The sequence below is a fragment of the Chrysemys picta genome, chromosome 17, assembly GCF_011386835.1.
Source record: "Chrysemys picta bellii isolate R12L10 chromosome 17, ASM1138683v2, whole genome shotgun sequence".
Taxonomy (NCBI): Eukaryota; Metazoa; Chordata; order Testudines; family Emydidae; genus Chrysemys; species Chrysemys picta.
This window is the reverse complement of record NC_088807.1, coordinates 5,256,580-5,275,886: the sequence shown is the minus strand read 5'-3', so window position 1 is coordinate 5,275,886 and position 19,307 is coordinate 5,256,580. Positions and strand designations below refer to the sequence as shown.

The 19,307-nt window shown below is 52.6% G+C and overlaps 1 protein-coding gene across 3 annotated transcripts in view; it reads right to left on the bottom strand.

Annotated features, from left to right (window-relative positions):
* Window positions 1-19,307, bottom strand: part of STRN4 (striatin 4) — a 29,715-nt gene that overhangs the window by 7,698 nt on the left and 2,710 nt on the right. For 2 of the 3 annotated variants that reach the window (XM_065571800.1, XM_065571799.1), the window contains exons 2-11: window positions 12,478-12,581; window positions 11,651-11,724; window positions 11,271-11,349; window positions 8,452-8,652; window positions 7,427-7,583; window positions 5,825-5,975; window positions 3,581-3,694; window positions 3,169-3,284; window positions 632-807; window positions 63-110 (exon numbers count right to left, since the gene is read on the bottom strand). In XM_065571800.1, coding sequence (XP_065427872.1) covers window positions 63-110; window positions 632-807; window positions 3,169-3,284; window positions 3,581-3,694; window positions 5,825-5,975; window positions 7,427-7,583; window positions 8,452-8,652; window positions 11,271-11,349; window positions 11,651-11,724; window positions 12,478-12,581 — 1,220 coding nt within the window. Of the gene's footprint in view, window positions 1-62; window positions 111-631; window positions 808-3,168; window positions 3,285-3,580; window positions 3,695-5,824; window positions 5,976-7,426; window positions 7,584-8,451; window positions 8,653-11,270; window positions 11,350-11,650; window positions 11,725-12,477; window positions 12,582-13,108; window positions 14,369-19,307 lie in introns of those variants that run through there. The other variant, XM_008173988.4, reaches the window with a different exon arrangement.

Below are 19,307 nucleotides of genomic sequence, written 5' to 3'. Positions count from 1 at the left end.
GGGTGGAGAGATGCCCCTTTGGGCAGCAGTACCAGCCACCAGCCTCTCACCCCAGGACCTACCTGTGCGCCCGGAAAGCGTAGACCGGCTCCACGTCCAGTGCGGCGTTCCTGCGGCAGGAGAGGAAAGGACAGAGGTTGGGGGGGGACACACCTGGGTCCTACTCACTGCTGGCAGGGCTGGATACTTTATACTCTACCGCCCAGCAGGCCTGACTCAGGGACACCACAGGACCCGCCCAGTGGAAAGGCCCAGGGTTCAATGTGTGACCTTCCCTCAGCATCAGGGGAGAAGGGGAGGGGATTTTGCTGTGATTTTAACCCTTTTGTGCCCACGTCAAACTGAACAAATCAGGCTAACAGCTGGCAATGCTCCCCTTCCCCATCTCCCCATTCCAAAATAACCAGCCCCACATGCAGCATGATGTGGAATGCCAGGGGGGAACCTTTAGGGGCTGCAGGCTGGCAGCTGCCTTAGACACGTGGATGTATTTGTGTTTTCCCTTCCCCAGATTTGGTTTTTACAGGGTGTGGTTAGTTAACGCATCTGCCTGGCAAACCCTCCCCATCCCAGCGCCTCCTGCTGGCCCTGCTGGCACTGGCATGCTCCCCAAGCTACAGGCGGGGCTCACTTTTTGGCAGCAACCGTCTTCTGGAGGTTCCACAGCTTCAGCGTGCCGTCCTCAGAGGCAGTGACCAGCGCGGACTCCGTGTGGTGGAAAACCAGGGCCCGGATCCCATCGTAGTGACTCCGGAGGGTGAACTTGGGATTCCAGGTCTTCTTAAAGGCGTCCTTGCCATCCGACAGCTGGAAACACAAAACAAGGCCGTGTGATCACAGCTATGCTCTCCTACGCCTCTGAGCTGGGCCAAGCCACCTCTGTCCATTTCCAATTAGAGCCCCCGACAGGGGCCAGCAGCCAGGCTACCTCTGCACATCCTCTGCAGTTCTCTGAAAACATCCACTCAATGTGCAGCGGCAGTCAAAAAAGTGAACAGAATGTTGGGAATCATTAAGAAAGGGATCGATAATAGGACAGAAAATATCATATTGTCTCTATATAAATTCATGGTATGCCCACATCTTGAATACTGCGTGCAGATGTGGTCGCCCCATCTCAAAAAAGATATATTGGGACTGGAAAAGATTCAGAAAAGGGCAACAAAAATGATTAGGTAATGGAACAGCTGCCATATGAGGAGAGATTAATAAGACTGGGACTTTTCAGCTTGGAAAAGAGACAATTAAGGGGGGAATATGACAGAGGTCTATAAAATCATGACTGGTGCGGAAAAAGTAAATAAGGAAGTGTTATTTACTCCTCATAACACAAGAACGAGGGGTCACCCAATGAAATTAATAGGCAGCAGGTTTAAAACAAACAAAAGGAAATATTTTTCCACACAACACACAGTCAACCCGTGGAACTCCTTGCCAGAGAATGTTGTGAAGGTCAAGACTATAACAGTGTTCAAAAAAAGAACTAGATAAGTTCCTGGAGGATAGATCCATCAATGGCTATTAGCCAGGATGGGCAGGGATGGTGTCCCTAGCCTCTGTTTGCCAGAAGCTGGGAATGGGTGACAGGGGATGGATCACATGATGATCACCTGTTCTGTTCATTCCCACTGGGGCACCTGGCATTGGCCACTATCAGAAGACAGGACACTGGGCTAGATGCACCTTTGGTCTGACCCAGTATGGCCGTTCTTATGTTCTGGTTGTGGGTGATTATCCCAAGCATTTGCCTGCTTGCTGGCTCAGTACCACACCTGTCTTAACTACATTAGGTCCTTATATGGCCTCCATCGCTGTGGTATCAGAGCACCTCACAATATTTATCCTCTCAACACCCTTGTGAGGCAGGGCAGAGCAGGGGTATTATTATTATTGCCTCTGTTCGCACAGCACCAAGCACAATGTGGCCCTGGTCCATGACGAGGGCTCCTAGGTGCTAATGTAACACACCTAATAAATAATAATTTCACTCATGGGGAAACTGAGGCAGTGACTCACTCAAGGTCACAGAGGTACCGTGAGGCAAAGTAGGGACTTGAATCCGTCTCCCAAGTCCCAAGCAAGAGTCATAACTGCTGAGCCATCGCTCCCTCTCAACCCCAACAGGTTCAGTTACACACTTTTGCTGATGCCAATGGCAACGTGGCTTTTTATGGAATCATGGAGCTGCAGGGCTGGAAGGGATCCCAAGAGGTCCTCTAGTCCACCCCCCTACACTGCAGCAGGGTTGAGTCTACCCCCTGTCTGGCCCTGGGAGCCATGCGCTCAGGTCTGGCGCTGGGAATGCTCAGGACAGAGCACGGGTGGATTAGAACAAAACTCTTGTCAGAAGAGCTAAAAGAGGCAGGAAAGAAACCCAAACTGGCCTCATACTCCTTCCTGCACTGGAAAATGGCTGCATATTTGAAAGGGAAACTAGCAACCCAGTAGAGTCATACTGGTATGTTCACTGGCTATGCAGGAGGGGGTTCTGGTGGTCCCATAGGAATCCAAGTTTGCACCATATGTCCCAGACCGACTCGGAAAAGGCCCCGCCCCTAGCTCCCACTAGAGTTCCCATCTGGGGATTGCTAGTAGACACATCCTGCCTGATCCCAACTGTCTGCCTGGTGCACATGGAGCAAGAGGGCATCTGTGTCAGACAGGAGCCACTCATGTGGTCTGTCCATCTGTTCCACACCCAGATAAGCTAGTAGCTAGTGCAGCCCCCAGAGCACGGGGGTCCCTGCATGGAACTCCCCTCCAGCACGCAGGCAGCTGGCTTCTGCACCAGCTGAGATCCTCGGGTTGTTTCCTGAAGAAGGCATTATAACATAGTCCAAGCTGGGGGTGACAGCAGCTAGGTCTGCGGAGAGAAATGACTGCTAACTCCAACCAGGGGGTGAATGGGAGGAGATAATCCTGGACACTGCTCTGCCCAGGGACCCCAGGAGGCAGAAAGATCCCCAGCCTGTGGGACTCATTAGACTCATCTCAGTGCAAAGGACAGCTGGGTATGAGAGCCCACTGGAATGGGATGTACTGGGTGCATGGAGTGGTGCTGTGCCATGGATGCCCGGCACCACAGGCACCACACCACTAACACTCACAGGGCCTGGGCTAAGGGCCAGCTCGGAAAGCTGGGGCGAGGAGATGACGCCGGCTACTCACGTCACAACTGAGCTCGTTGTCGTTGGTGACGGTCAGGTCTGCCAGGTCCCCCAGACTTACTTCCCCTCCGCCGATGGTGTCCATGATAAACACGTCCGAGGAGAAGCCAAGCGACCCTGGGGGGAGAAGGGGCAAAGCTCAGGGCTAACTGGAGAGGTGCCAGGTGGAAGCAGGTTTACAACTAGAGGAAAGAAGGCAGTATTCCAAGCTTGAGAAGGGTATGTTGGGGGCACCCCTAGGTGGGAGGTAGTCTGTAGGGCCTCTGTAACTGGGGATTGGCTGAAGAGGTCCAAAGCAGATCAGAGGAACATGACAGCCTGAACGTAACGGACCCCCCCAACTTCTCCCCTCCATAACACAATCCCCACCCCACAGTCCGAAACAGGAGGGGAACAAAGGGACTAGCTGTTACCTTCGTGAGACCTGGGATGACTGGAGATGGCAGATGGAATAGATGGTTTAGGAGGGAGCCCATCAACATCCCGGAGATCGGCAAGCATGCCTTGAAGCTTAACTCTCCGGCTCTCTGCAGAGGAAGGGAAGATGAGGGAGGAAGGTTAAAATCCAGGCCCTGGCAGCGTGGTAAGAGACAGGTAGCTTCTTTGGGACCAGACCCCTAAAATATACTGAGCATGGGTATGCCCTCAGCATTTGTCAGTTTCACTGCTTCCCCTGTTCTTGGTGGAAGTCTTCCATCCAGCCACAGGGGAAAGAGAAAAATGCAAGAAGAGGAATTCATTCAGTGAAGCCCTATGGGCTAGTATGCAGGGGGTCAGACTAGATGCTCACAATGGTCCCTTCTGGCCTGGGAATCTACGAAGAGGAAAAGAACAGGCCTGGGACCTATTCTGTTCTACGGGGTTCTTCCCTCGCCCTCATCACTGTAACATCAGGGCACCTTTCAGTCACGCAGTAACTGACATAACCACCTCTCCCCTGTGGTTCGTTCTATCCCACGAGGGGTGGGGATTGTGTGGGTGGGCGGGTGGTTTTGGTAAAGTTTTGTTCTTGTTTATTAAAATGTCCATGCCGCTCTGTGTTTCTGTTAGAGGAGCCTGGTTGGAGCGGTGCTCCTGGCACTGGGAGCAAAGGGTGGGCAGATTTCGGATAGTCCTTAGCTCCTGAGGAAGTTTGTTCCGCAGTCTGGGACCAGCCCCCGAGGACGATCTGTCTCCTGTGTAGACAGGCTTCACCCTGATGGTAACAAAGTTCCATGGTGCTGGAGGAACAGCGTCATCGACGAAGTTCCCCACCCTGGAGCCTCTTTTAGATAGGCTGGGCCCAGGCCATGGAGTGCCTTGAAGATAAGGACCGAGACCATGAACTAGATTCAATTTCTACAGGTTGCCAGTGTAGAGGGCAAAGGACAGGTGTGACATGCTCACGGCAGCCGGCGTTGCTGCCCAAAACTGCCTTCGACTCATGGTGTGAAACTAATGATGCCCCTTTAAAAGGAAAGTTTTCCTTCCAGGCTGGGACACTGCATGGCCCATTGCAGCCAGGAGGAAATATGGAGTGTTTCTAGCAGCTCTAGAGGGTGCTCACGTCATATGGAGTTCAGGTCCAGGGGCTAGGACCAGCTTCACTGCCGGGAACTGGAGCTGCCAGGAGCCAGGCTGGAATCAGTGGGGGGAGGAGGGGAGGGGATGGATTACTGTACGTGTGCATGTGGGAACGGGGGAGGGGGAACGTTTCATGCCATCCAAGCCTGCAGGGGAAGTGCAGCTGCTCGGTGCTTTCCTGCTGAAGGCTGGTTGAGGGCAGCCCCAAGGGGAAAGTAGGATCATCCCGACCGGACATGGGAACAGCGGCTGCTGCTAGTAATGTGCTCGGCAGGAAGTCTGCGTTTCCCCTCTGAAAGCTCAGAGCACAGCTGGGGGAGGAAGGGGGCAGGGAACCCCACATCCCTGCAGCAGAGATGGGGAGTCAGTGGCTCTCTCACCTTGCTAGAAACCTTCCCCAGTTTGGGAAGTTAACCAGGAGTTTGCAGTGTGACCCAGCAGTAAAGCGCACAACAGATCCTGGGGAGTGGGAGTGTGTACAAGGAGGTGCGGGGCTCTTGGGATTTACGTGCAGTATTAGGCACCATGTTCCGGGAGGATATGAACGAACCGGAGGGAGTTTGACTAACAGAAATGATCCAGGAGGTGGCTGAGGGTAAAGGTATTCTTCTCCCTGACTCCTAGCCCCCCTGCTCTAATCACTAGACCCCCACTCCCCTCCCAGAGATGGGGATAGAACCCGAGTCCCAGCCCCCCTGGGCCCGCCATTATATCCCAGTCCTTTCCCATAGCCAGAGATAGAACCCAGGCATCCTGGCTTCCAGCAACCACGTGCTCTGTGCAGAGCCTGGCTAAGCTACGAGGAAGCTGTAGGGGAGGGGAGACAAGTCGCTGGCTGCATATACATGAAGGATGTCACCACAAAGGTGGATGGGGAATTCGTTTGGATGACACATGGACGAAAGTTGCAGCAATGGAGGGTTAACGTGGACTGTAAGGAGCTGGGAAAAGATCTCCCCCAGGGACATGTGGAGAAGGGGGCAGGAGAAGGGGGGGGAAGCCCCATCGCATGGACACACAGAACCAGGCTGGAGGGCTGTCCTGTGGGGATGGCTGCTGGGAGCTCTAGGATCCTATCCACACACTCCCATTACCGAGCTCGTTCCCGTCCCCGGTGCGCCGGGCGTCCCCGGAGCCCTCGCCGTTCTCCCCAGAGCCCAAGAAGTCAAACTCGTTCAAGGCATCCTCAGAGTCTTCATCATCCTCCTCATCCTCCACCTCAGGCATCAGGGGCTTTGTGGCAAGCTGGCAACACAGACTGGAGAGAGTTAGCCTAGGGCGGGGAGGGCTCCAAGCTTACCCTGCTCCCCGCAGCCTGTGGTCACAACGCGGAGACACCAGCCCACAGGACTGATATATCCAAACCTGGGATGGGGTCCAGGGAGATTCTGTTCAACACAGGAGGGCTGGGGCAGGAAGATCAGAGACTGTGGCCAAGGAAAGCCATCACTACTGGTTAGTTAGGGCCCGGCACATCTGCACACATGGGAAGGATGCTGCCTTTCTCCAGGCGGAGTGCTTAGGGGGAGCAGTGTGCATATAGGGCTGCAGTCACTAAAGGGTTAGCTGTTCTATACAAGGCCAATAGCCACTCGTATGCACGAGCATAGCGCAGGGCTCTGGGCATGCGTGTTAGGACACGTGCGTGCACCAACATTAACACGGCGTAGGGCTTCTCTGGCTGTCCCATTACCATGCCCCCAGACTGAGCGCTGGGGCGGCAGGTCCCTCACCCTGGGGCAGGCTGGAGTTGGGAAGGTGAAGTCATTTCAGGCATCGCTGTGTTACGGCAGCAGGGGTCAGACCGCCCCTCTGCAATCTCTGCCACACAGCTGCTGCTGCAGCACGGATCTCATTAGAAGCCAGAGATACTTGATGGGTAGAAAGGGGACAAGGGAACCCTGCAGAAGAAACCACCACTCCCCCATCAGCAAGGGAAGAGGAACCAAGAAAAAGAGGGTGTATGGGGCAATGGTTAGAGCACAGGGGCAACCAGGAGTCCTAGGTTCTATCCCCACCTCTGGGAGGAGAGTGTGTCTAGTGGTTAGAGCAGGGAAGGCTGCTGGGAATCAGGACTCCTGAGTTCTATCCTAGCTCTGTCACTGCTCACCATGTGACTGGGCACGTCACTTCTCTGCTCTGCGCCTCACATCCCCCATCTGTAAAATGGGCAAAATGGTGGTGCACCCCGCAGGACGGAGTGTGAGGATTAATTAAAGAACTTTGAGATCCTTGGATGAAAATGCTAGAGGAAGGCCAAGAATGATCATTGCTGGAAGCTTTCACGTTCAGCTCCCACCACCCGCAGTAGGGGACAACTTCCTATCTGGCTGCCAAGGCAAACACAGGAGCATCTGATCATTATTTATAGCACTCTTCTGCAGAGGCTTATCAAGCACTTTACAAAGGCGAGTGTGTATTCACCTTGTTATACAGCTGGGGAAAACAGAGGCACATGGACAGGATTGGCCCATGGCCACGCAGTGAGACAGTAGTAAAGCCAGGAACAGAACCCAGGAGTCCTGACTCCCAGTGAAACCTCGTTCTAACCAATCCACTACACTCTCCGCTCAGAGAACCCAGGAGTTCTGATGCCCAGCCCCTGCCATCAGAAACCTATTGGGAGTGCTTGTTAGAGTGGCCCAGGACATGTTAATGTCTGAAATGGGACATTCTCCTCTCCTCGTAAAACCTGCCTTTACTCGCTGTTTCTTGTGCTGCCGCTGGGTTTCGAGAGGAAGGCCTTCCAGATCTTCCTCTTCATCGCTGTCCTCGTCCTCGCAGTTCTGGAGGAAGGGGATTTTCTCCATCACCGAGCTGCTGATCCGATCCTTTGTCTCCTTCCCAGCGTTCCTGCAGAGTCGAGACCAGGCCAGCGTTAGAGAGCGAGGCTGCACTGCAGCCCCCCAACCCAGCATGGCCCACTGGGCAGAGGGAAAGGAGAGCAGCTGCATTGTGGAAGTCGGGGAGAAGGGATAGAAACGTCCCTGGTTCAGGGCACTAGCTGAGTTCTAACTGCCTCCATGGGCAGGTAATGCCATAGGTGTCTCCTGTCACACCTTCCTCGGAAGCAGCTAGGACCAGCCACTGAGGATCCTGCTCCGGTTCCTATGCTAGATCTCCACGGCCCAGATGTCCCTCCCATGGCGCCCTGCAGCTGGATATCAACACTTCTGCAGTGAACAGATGCACATCCCATTGGGGATGAGACACCAAGCAGCAAAACCCCTCGGTGGGGGCAGCTCCCCCATACCAGGCCGACTCCAGGCAAAGCACCATCTAGGCAGCACGCCCCCTTTCTACCAAGCAGAATCAGGGCCAAGACCCCTCCCTGCAGCGGGTGTATCCCCCGCCACGCAGTGCATCACCCATCTCCCCTACCAGCCAGACTCTGGGTTGAATGCATCCAGCGGAGACCCCCCCCTCGCCCCAGTTCCCCCACCAGCCAGAACCCCCCTCATCCAGCAGAGACCTACCCTGCCCCATGAGACACTCCAGGCTGGAACCCCCTTCCCCTGCCAGCCAGATCCCCATCCTTGCATCTAGCAGAGCACCCCCGCCTCTAGCAGCCAAACTCCATCCATGCAGCAGCCTGTGAGACAACCCCCAGCGAAGAGAAGCACGCAGCCCCTGATAGAACTCAAGAGGAGGCATAGAACAGCGATGCCCCCTACCGGAGGGAAGCAAGATGCATGGACAGGACAGAGGGCTGCCCGCTCACCTTTTAATCTGTTCCTCGATCTGTTTGACAAGCAACGACTCGCCCCCGTTCAGCCCAGTGGGGCCCGGAGCGGGGCCCAGCCCCAAATCGCTGGGCTCCACAGTGCCGTTCAGCTCCACGGAGCAGCGGCCCAGCAGGGAGCGCACTCGCTTGGAGCGCATGTCCAGGATGGTGTCTGTGTAGCCCACTTCTTCCAGGTACCTGCAGGGAGGGAGAAAGGCGAGCTGAGAGCGAGGACGCAGGGCAGGACATCGTAACACTCTCAGTCTGTGGATCTCCAAGCACTTTAGAGACACTGCGGGTCAGCAATCTCTCCAGAGCCGGCATGGAGAAGGGACAGCTCCAGGTCAGCAAAGCAGACCCGAGAACTTCCCCCTCACAGTCCTGTGCTCTCCCTCACTTTGTCCGGGATGCCAAGCGAGTAGCACAGACTTAGGGGGAAATGGGGGAGGCCCAGGCAGATCCCCAGAGTCCCTCTCTGGAGAAGGGTGCAGCGTGACAGCCCTCCACGCTGCCAGCGGCATTTGAGCCTCAGAGGGAGCCTCTCCCAGCCACAGGGCAGATACCACATTAAAAGGAATGTAGCTGCAGAGAGGAAGAGTGGGCCTGTGGATAAGGCACGGGGCTGGGAGTCAGGAGAACTGGGTTCTCTCCCCTCAGCACGGACACAGAGTTGCTGGGTGACCTTGGGCAAGTCACTTGCGCTCTCAGCGTCTCGGTTCCCACCCAGTACACATGGGGATAACGCTACTGAGCTGATGGCCGGAGGACTGGGACGCTAGTGCCTGAACTTACCACCCAAGCTACATATGGAGCAATGACAAATTCCTCACCTGCAAAGGGAGCATTTGCTGCACTGTCAGGACAGATCCACCCTGCACCAACGCCCCCAAAGAATCTTTGACCGTTGAGGCGCTTACGCTAGAGCTATGGTTTAGTCCAGGTGAGGTCATATAAAAAGGGGTCCTCCCGCCCATGCTTTACTGCAGGGTATTTTCAGCTTGCTGCGTAATTGTGCCCCAGGCCCTGGCAGCTGCAAAGGCAGCACCCAAAAGCCTTCAGAGTTGATGAGGACATGTAGTATTTAGGTTCTATGCTTTGTCAGGAGCGCCAGGGAGCCCAAAGTCTGGGCAGGGCATTTTTGCATCCTTGTGTATTTCAGAGACCAAAATAAATAAAACTGTAACCTGAGTGGCACCAGGAAAGGATTATCAATAGCCAGAAAGAATAGCTTAGAGGGCTGTGAACTGTCCCTTTCATCTCAGTGGAACGTTAACTCTGGAACATACTGACAACATGTCAAATGTCAATGCCGACTGTTTCATTGCTAATGATGTTATGCATCTCCACTGGAGTTGGATGAGTTTCATGGGGCTAATTGCTGGGGAGGGGTATAAAGGTATTCAACATGCCCCTCCCCAAATTTAAAGACACCTGTGCAAAAGGGGGAGGGAAAGATGATGCAACCCCTCCGTGGCACCTTAAGCCTCCCCTGGTGCCCCCTGTTATATTCTACAAAGCAGCTGCATGTTATCAATGCAAATATCTGCAGCACCACAGACAGTCCAGCTCTGACAGAGTAAACTCAATTAACCTGAATATTACTAGCCCCAGTGGATTCTGTACTGACCAGAGTTGAGACAGTGAAGGGGATGAAGACTGGAAGGGGGGGGAGGCGGGGGGGGGGCGGCGGCAGGGGAAGAGATTGAGACTGTGTAGCTTAGTCCTAGGCTGCCTGCTGCAGAACTGAGGAGCATTGTGCCCCATCGCACATGGGATCTTGGTTCCAAAGAGTTCTTAGAAGAATGGTAACTAGTCGGTTAGTGGATAAAACAGAGGCGATGGGCAGGGTTTAAGTTTGGTTCTATAGGAATTGCTCCTCATGGATCAGCACCTGCCAACGCTGTTCTAAGAGCTGATTGTGACAACCCAACTCCTTTAGCGTATGAGCTATTTTCTGTATGTTTGCACAGGCTCTAATTCAACGGCACCTCGCCAGGTACATGGACATGCCCAAGCTAGCTTTGATCTAGCTAGAGCAATGCTCTCTCAAGTAACAATAGCAGTGAAGTCACAGCAGCATGAGCTAGCCCTGCCCGCCTGGGAGCCTGGGTACATACTCGCGTGGCCACTGCCCATCCTGGGGCAGCTTCACTGCTGTTGTTACTCGAGCTAGCTCGGGTATGTCTACACCTGCCGCATTCACACCTCTGAACTGCAGTGTAGACAGACCCTAGGGGCAAGAGCAATAGAAATGTCACGTAACACCAGCTAGGGCAAAGATGAGAATATTCCCATTTGCTGCTTCGACAGCGGGGGTGTGGGGAGCAGGGCACACCTCTTTTACCAACCTCACCTGGAATAGCTTGAGATTAAGTCCATGGGGCCCCGACGGTCAGGGCTTTGCAAAGGGTGCAGAGCGCAAGCATATCCCAAAAGGCATGGACCTGTATTGACAATATTCAAAGGAAAATCGCCTCCCACCTCCCCCAGAAATGCAACTGCCTCTGGGATGCAGCACAACAAGTGTTTAACAGCACATACCAATGCTGTCATACCCATCTGAAACAAACAGGGGAAATTCAGAGAGGCAGAGTGGAATTGTCCAGTATGGAACAGGCCAGGACACTGGGATTCATGCTCCTGTGGCAAGTTCTTCTAAGAGCTACAATCCAAGTAAATCTCGCCTGGAGAATCATCCTAGCGGCTCATCCAACTCCTCCTTCCCCTGTCCCATCACACAGCTCCCCATTCGCCCACTTTCCCCTGGGGCTCAGCTCCTGAGCCTCGGCCCCTCCCAGGAGGCTCTTCATACTCACTGCCGGAGCAGCTGGCGCCCTTCTTTCCACACCAGTGGGTTGCTTTCCAGTGAAGTTGTTTCCGCTGGGCCATTGGAAACTGAGAGGACAGTAAAGAAAGGGTGTCAGTGACGCACATCCGACATGGGGATCCCATTCTGGCTTCAGCACCAGCTTTTCAGTAAGCCACCCACAGCCCTGTAGCAGCCTCAAACCCAAGCCCTCACCTGTCAGTGCTAGGCTAACCCCATGGAAAGAATCCAACCCAGAGGTCACGAGCCCATAGTATCCCACATCCCAGCTATGCGCAATCACAGAAATAATGTCTGTATCCATGAGCAGGGGACTGGGCAGAATATATAGGACACTGTGGGTTTGAGAGCACTCGCATGGTACAGTACCTGGTTCTGACAGATCTGCTCTCTTCTCCCCTTGGTTCGGTTCGGTTCCAAACTTCAGCTTGTGGTATTTTGACCTTGAACGAATGTGGAAAAGTGAAGTTTGAGGTGAACCTAAAGCAACTAAGACAACGCACGATTCCCATATTATAGAAGGGGAAACTGAGGCACAGACGTGTGACGCAATGTACCTATGGTCACACAGTGAGTCTGCTCCAACCACTCCTCAGAATGGAGACCAGGACTCAGGAGTCCTGACTCTCCATGCACCCCTGCTCTAACCACCTGGCAATCCTTCCCCTTGGAGCTTGGAATTGAACCCAGGAGTCATAACACGTGTTTCTCTGCTCTCATCTAGTCTAACCACTATACCGACGCATCCTTCCAGACCAGAGTCAGACACTGACCGTAGTCTGGCCCCTTCATGATTCCCTAGGCTCTACCCAACAGCCAGTAACACCCCAGTGTGCTGCCATGTGTGTATATGAGCGGCGGGAGGATGGGGGGTGGCCATGCGCCCATCACCGTTCGGAAACCCTTGCAGCTGGACTCATGAGACGGCAGTAGCAGTAGATTTCAAGGGATCACAACTGATGACTGAGACTTTCATGGTCTAACCCCGGTGACCTAACAGACGACAGGACCCCCTCCAAGAGCGAAGGGCCCCGCACCTGTTCTGCTGCTGGAGAAAACGAAGCCAGGGAGTCTGCGTGGGAGGGGAAGTTTCCAAGGATCCCCCGGAACGTGGGGAGTGACAAGCAGGCCAGCCCACTCCCAAAGCCATAGTTGCCCTGGGTGTTCCCATCTCCTCTAGCGGCCACATCTCTTACCTTTCTTGCTTTAAGGCATACTCCAACATCTTTATCCTGCGCACGAGGTCTGTCTTGAGGTTCTCTTGGCCCTTCCTCTCTCCCTGCAGAAATGCCACTTGGGCCTGTAGGAACAAGAACCAAGCCCAAGGTCAGTCAGGTCCCATAAGGGCTTGGAGCGCAGGTTGTTGGCTCACACTCTGCCTGCCCTAACGTGCTTGGAGATCCCCATACAGGAAGTGCTAGAAATGGGTAAAGGATGATTTTTTTTTTTTTTTTACTTATTCCAGCAGAACCCAAAAACCAGTGCCAGTTATACCAGCCCAGTCGCTTGTGTACGGCGCTAACGTTCCCAATCAGTGCAGGTGTAGGAACTAATTTATTCAGCCACTTTCATCCGAGGATCTGAAAGCAAATCACCCCGTCACACAGGATGCCTCACAGCTCCCTGGGGCGAGTCGGCGCCATTATTCTCCATTTTACAGATTTACCAAGAGGCACGGTGACCTGCCCAGAATCCCATAGATATAAAAGCAGGAGCAGAGTCTCAAATGGAAAACCAGAGTCCTCATGCCCAGCTCCCCCGCCGCCGCTCTAACCACTAGCCCCCACTCTGGTCTATTCCATAGAAGATTTTAACCACGCTTATCACCGTAGTATCTGAGTGCCTTCCAGCAGCGCACCATGACTACACATTGGTCATGTGCTGGTCTCTCCTCCTCTCCCCAGAGGGAGAAGCGCCGTGCAGTGGACTGTCTGGTTTTGATAGGGGTGTCTGTTTTCTTTTAATATACAGGTACTTGTTGCTGTGTTTTTATAGAAGGCAGGTCAAAGAAATGTTCCTTGCAGTTGGAGTGGAAGGTGGTGAGGATTACGATAGTCCTTAGTTCCTGGAGACGTTTGGTCTACAGCCTCAGACCACCCCTGGAGACGGCTCTGTCTCCTGCATGGACTAGCTTTACTCTTATTGTTGAGAGTCCATTGGACCAGAGCAGCAGAGCGTCTGTCTGTCTGTCAACCACAGTCTTTCCAGGAGCTTTAGATGATCTTTTTGATATGTTGGGCCCAGGCCATGTGGCGTTTTGAAGATAAGGACCAAGACCTTGAACCTGATTCAATATGTTCTAAGAAGCCAGTATAGAGAGCGGAGGACAGGTTTGATGTGCTCCAGCAGCTGTGTTGCTGAGGAGACATGCCGGGGCGTTTTATACTAGTTGGAGTTGCCTAAATGCTGAAGTGGGAGTAGAATCCAGGAATCCTGACTCTCAGCCCCACTTCTCTAACCCACCCGACCCCACCCAGAGGTGGGCATAGAACCCAGACATCCTGACTCCCAGCCCCGCTGCTCAACCCCACTCCCCTCTCCCAAAGGCAGGAACAGAACCCAGGAGTCCTGACTTCCAGCTCTCTTGCCCTAACCACAAAACTATCCTTCCCCTCCGATGTCATTGCCAAAACTCTGATAAAAACAACAGGCCAATTTTCCTGCAGGTGCATCTCTGACTTCAGTGGCATCAGGCAGCTAATGCCGGGGCCGACTCAGCCCAAGGCACTGCAAGGCATCCACAACACCTCCCTCCTCCAGCTCTTTCACACAGCAGCAATCCAGTTAATTGCAGACCTGTCCGCTGCTGGGCAGCGGCCGCGAGGAGCTCACTCCACTCCTCATGCTCTGTTGCATTTGAGAGACTGCTCCAGTCTGGACTGAGCTCGGGTGTGTATTTTCTCACCCTTCTACAGGCAATTTAACCCAATCACAAAACGTTTCCTTCACTTAAGGGCCGTCTGTTGGCTTAAGCTGCGGGAATCTGCACCATATGCCAAACTGCCTGCCAGCTCCTAAGGCGAGATTGCGAGCTGGCTCCACCATCCGCCAGCTGACACCTTCTTAAACCCCCCACCCCCACCCACCAGTCTATTAACACAGATTTTCTGCTTATTAGCCAGATTTCCGGTCCGACATGCTCCCGTCAGTCAAACCCTGTCCCAGCAAACAGTGATGTTAAGCACCTGTTACAGATTCATTTCCAATCATTTAACTCATAGCACATCCCCAGTTTTCTGAGCTTCTAACGTCAGCACCTTGTGCCCAACGCTCTAGGGTAGCAGAGTCGAACCCCACAGGAGCACTGTTGCCATCTCTGTAGGGATCAGTCCCATCTCCTCCACAACCCCTCTCTCCTGCTGGCCATGTACCTGCTCAAATGAACCTGGAGCCCTCTCTGGCTACAAGAATGGATCTAGCCCAACTCAGCCTGCTGTCGCATACCAGATCACCGTGCAAGGATCAAGACTAGAATTCCCTTTGCAAACATAACCTACCTTAGAGTACCACCGTCTAGTGCAGTGTTTCTCAAACATTGGGTCGTAACCCCCAGGAGGGGGAAGTGGGAAGGATCGTGAGGCGTTGAAATTTTTATTACAATCTAAAGCAAAGAAGATCTCGCTACCCCACTTCCCACATCCTCTGACCGTTCAAGGTCATGTGTTCTCCGACGAGCTCTCGAAACACACACACAAATCGATTACTTAGCCTCAAGTACCAATATATATTTTTAATCTAAACTTTTATAGTAAGCGGAAAGGGGTGGCAAAAAATTTTAACTTCAAATAAGGGATTGCCAACTCGCAAAGGCTGAAACTCTGGTCGAATGGAACGAACACAGGACTAGGAGTCGACGAATCTGAAGTCCTCGTCCTGGCTCTGCCACAGACTCACAGGGACTTCAGCAAGGCCCTTCCCATTTTGGTGCCTCAGTTTCCCCATCTGTACAGTGTGGATAATGATACCGACCCACCGCACCAGAGGTGGGGGGTGGGGAAAGAGCACTTTGCAGATGGAAAAGGACTGTGCTAACCACTGCTCAGAGACTGGGTCAAAGAACAGCTTCCAGTGTGTGCCCGTAAACTCATTCCTAAAGAGCTTCCACTTCCCACAGCAACTCCTAGGGAACCTAACCTAACACTATAACTTCTTGGCCTGCTTAACCCTAGGTGAGCTCTGGGGAAGCATAAAAGTCACAGAGTTTGCTGGATCGAGACAAAGATTCTTGGCCCATCACACTCGACTCCACAAACCATCCCACAGGTTAATGCAATCACTCCCAAGGAGCCTGTGACCCTCAGGGACTGCTTCAAATACTTCCCAGATCTTACTAGGTTGAAAGATTCCATGGAGGCAAAATATTCAGATTCCTACAAAGACTTCTTGGAGTCCGCAGGCACGCTGGCCAGCTTGAACCATTTTTTTAAAGGCTGTAGCTCTGGAGAAACAGCAGTGCAGTTCTAACAAAGATGACATCAAGGTATGCTAAATAACACGCAGGTAACCAAGGCTACAGTGTACTTTGAGTGCCTGGTGTAGAATGAATAATTCCAAATAGGAAGGGGATCAGTACTTCACTTGTCAGATTAAAACGAAGGAAGTTCCCTGGTTAAGAAAAAATAAAAAAAAGGTGGTAAAATGGAGTTAAGACTGAGAAAGTATTTGAAGAAGGAAAAATGTGAAGAACACTAGAGTTTTACCTAGTCCTGTAGAAAGCCAAGGAATTCCAAGCTGAAGTCTAAAATCAATCAACTGATAATTTCCAAACGGGCCTTTCAATTAAGATCCCAAACAGCCTTAGCCCTGTTCACCTGTATGTCCCATTTTGCGTGTCTGCTATGAAAGGTTTGAGTGGAGATAAAAGTACAGCAGTAACACAAACTGCTCTGACAACACACACCTTGGAATTTCCACCAGGAAATGTGGGACACTAGACAGGCCTAAAGCAATGGGACTTTATGGAATGACTTTTAGTATGCAACCTTTGAATCAGAACGCCAATCAGAAGCCATGCCCACCTCTTACACTGCCGAAGCCATGGGTTTATGTGCTGTAATATGTCCTTTCCTAGGAGCAGCAGGGCCAACGTAAACGTAGAGCATTAAAATGGGTGTCTTTACTGGGACAATAGAAAGTTGCACTGAAGCATGGATAGGCCTGTGCTACAGTTAGCAAATGAGGTCTGCAGGAAGGCCGGAAGTTGCAACCTTCCTTGGGCAACAATCCAGAAGCTCTATTATGCAAAGGTTTCTTTGCAAATGCTGCCACAAACACCACTGAGTGGCCAATTCATGCACCAGCTGCACTGGTGCATGCGAACGCAGGTGAAACCCACCGAGCAATAAATGATCACTAGCTAAATCTGTCTCCTTAAGGATGCGTAAGCGAGGCACAAGGTGACGTGATGCAGTGAATATTGTTTGAGGGACTTTTCATGTGAATTGCCACGCTATCTTGAATATTTATCTGGCCCGCACAATCTGAGTGCCACACAATCTTTACCTGTGAGGTAGGGCAGTGCTATTAGACCCATTTTACAGATGTGGAACTGAAACACAGAGAAGCAAAGTGATGTGCCTCGGTTCATACAGGATGTTTGGGGTGGAGCAGGAATTGAACCGAGGTCTCCCACAGCCCTGGGTAGGGCTCTAGCCGTTGGCCCATCCTTGCAGCTGTTTTCACGTTCCCTCTTCCACTGCTCCTTCCTTCTCCCCTGGAGTCCCAGTTGCCACAAGGATGCTCCCATGATGCTTACAGACACAGAGGCGGAGCTCTGATTGCACTTTTACGTGCTCTTCTGCCACAGCGTTCCCTACCCAGTTATGAAACGTGGGTGGGCAAGAGGATTTGTGGTGGGGTTACTCTCCTCCACTTGGCTTTTTCAGCCACATCCCCGCTCCCTTCAGTAGCAATGCACATTTGCTGCGGTTGGTTAACTCCAGTATCACTGGCTGGCTTCGGAATGCATTGCTTGCTTCCTAGCCCTCATGATAATTCTCTTTCTCTCTCTTCCAAACAGGAAAGGCTGAGGTCAGAGCTGGCTGGATGAATCCAAAATCTAAGCAGCTGCAGGGAAGTTAGAGTATAAGCATATCAAACCCGGCACAGCCAGCTAATATCTCCCAAAGATGATCCCAAAGCATTCTCCCCAACACATGCCCTTGTTACCTCTAAGAGAAGTACCCCATCCTCTTTCCATCATTCTTCAGCCACTAACCACTCTCTTGGGTAAATGTCAACATCAGCTCCCTCAATAGCAAGTCCCTCCTCAACCCTGACACTGATATCCATGGAATTACTGAGACCAAGCAATGCTCCCCTGGCCTCTTCTCACTTGAGAATGAGATATGGTCAAGTGGTCTCCGCACAGGACTAGGAGCCAGAAAATCCCAATTTCTAATCATGGCTCTGACAGCGCCCACAAATACAGAGGAGTCATGTCACCGCCCAGCTCTGTGCCTCAGTTTCCCAATCCAAGACTATTGAAACAGTCTCATGGGGGAAGTTACAAGGCTTAATGAGTTAGTGTTTACAAAGGCGGATGGACAGCACTATAGAAGTGTTGAGCACATGGCAGCCTACCCCCAGGGTACCTCCTCCTTGAGAGTCTCATTGGCTGGGCTATGGAGCTGGCATCAGAATCACGGCCAAGACTGCATCCTAATGCTCTTCTGAAAGCCCCATCTCATCTTCCCCTTGCAGCTTCCTCTTCTTGATCAGTTTCTCTTTCTCCATACTGCTGCTACTGACTCACATGATTCTCTTCCCTCACACCAAGGTCTCGTCCAGTCTGCTACCCTCCCACCCATGCCCCGGGACACGCCCTCGATTTTATAAGCAATTCTCTATGGCCTTTTTCCTGTTCCACTCATAACCCCTCCTACACAACTCTCCTCAGCCTCACCCTGCAGACTAAAGCCATCTCACTGCTCCCCTAGCATCCCGATCTCATTAAACTCTCCAGCTAGATTCGGTCTCTCAATCTCTGCATATTCCCTTGCCTGGATACCTACAACTCTGTCCCATCCGTTGCCTTTCACCCCCTGCTCCCATCAAACCCTGCTGCTTGGCCCCTTCAATTCCCCTTGCTACAAAGACCAGCTATATAAACAAGCACGCACCCCAAAAAGCAGTTTATGCCTCATATCCACACCAGCTATGAGGATCCGGAAATCTGAGACACTTTCTAGGGATGCCTTACAGCCCGCAGCATCCAACACACGTGCCAGAGGCTAGCATCAAGGCCTTCTGGCCTGGCACATGATAAGCTATTGCTCTTCACCTCTTCCACCTGTCCTCCATGTGCGAGCAGAGGAATAAAGTGAAGTCGATGAGATCTGGCCAATTTTGTTTGCCTCTCTCCTGTGATCTACAAACCCATCAGCTTTCAAGGGGATGGTAACTCTCTCACCCAGGCGCTGATGAGTCACACCATTCATTCAGACGCCCTTTGCCAAGGATCTGAAAGGTCCTCACTCACCGCCCTTCTCCACTGGTATTCGGGAAGGAGAATTCTCTGTACCTGAGCTGCGGTTTGGGACAGGGCATTCCTTTAACATCTTCAGCATCTATTTCCATCCCAACCAATTCATCCCTCCAACCCCGTGGAAGTGAATTCACCTGAATTACTAACCGCAGATCCGCTGGCCGTGGCTATTCGGAGAAGTCAATGCACTTAACAGCCCTAGTCACTACTCAGGGAAATGTCCATCCCTGGGCGCTGTCAGCATTGTTGTTTGGAGAGGTTCCCATTTCCTCCCATCCCAATTCCATCCCTAGAGCTACTCAGGGAGAACAGCCCTGCTGGGCTTCATGCCCTATTGAGGGAGATCACAGTCCCCTGCTCCTTAAACAGTATCTCAGGAAAGTGTCATTCCCTTTGCTCCAAACACCAATAACCCGGGAGCTGTTCCTCTTGACCAGACCCCTGGAGGCTATTCAGGGAAGTGACCCCCTCCACCGCCTCTATTAGGTGTCCCACCTCAAGTCTCTCTCCCCCACCCCCCCCCCCGCCCCGACCCACTCC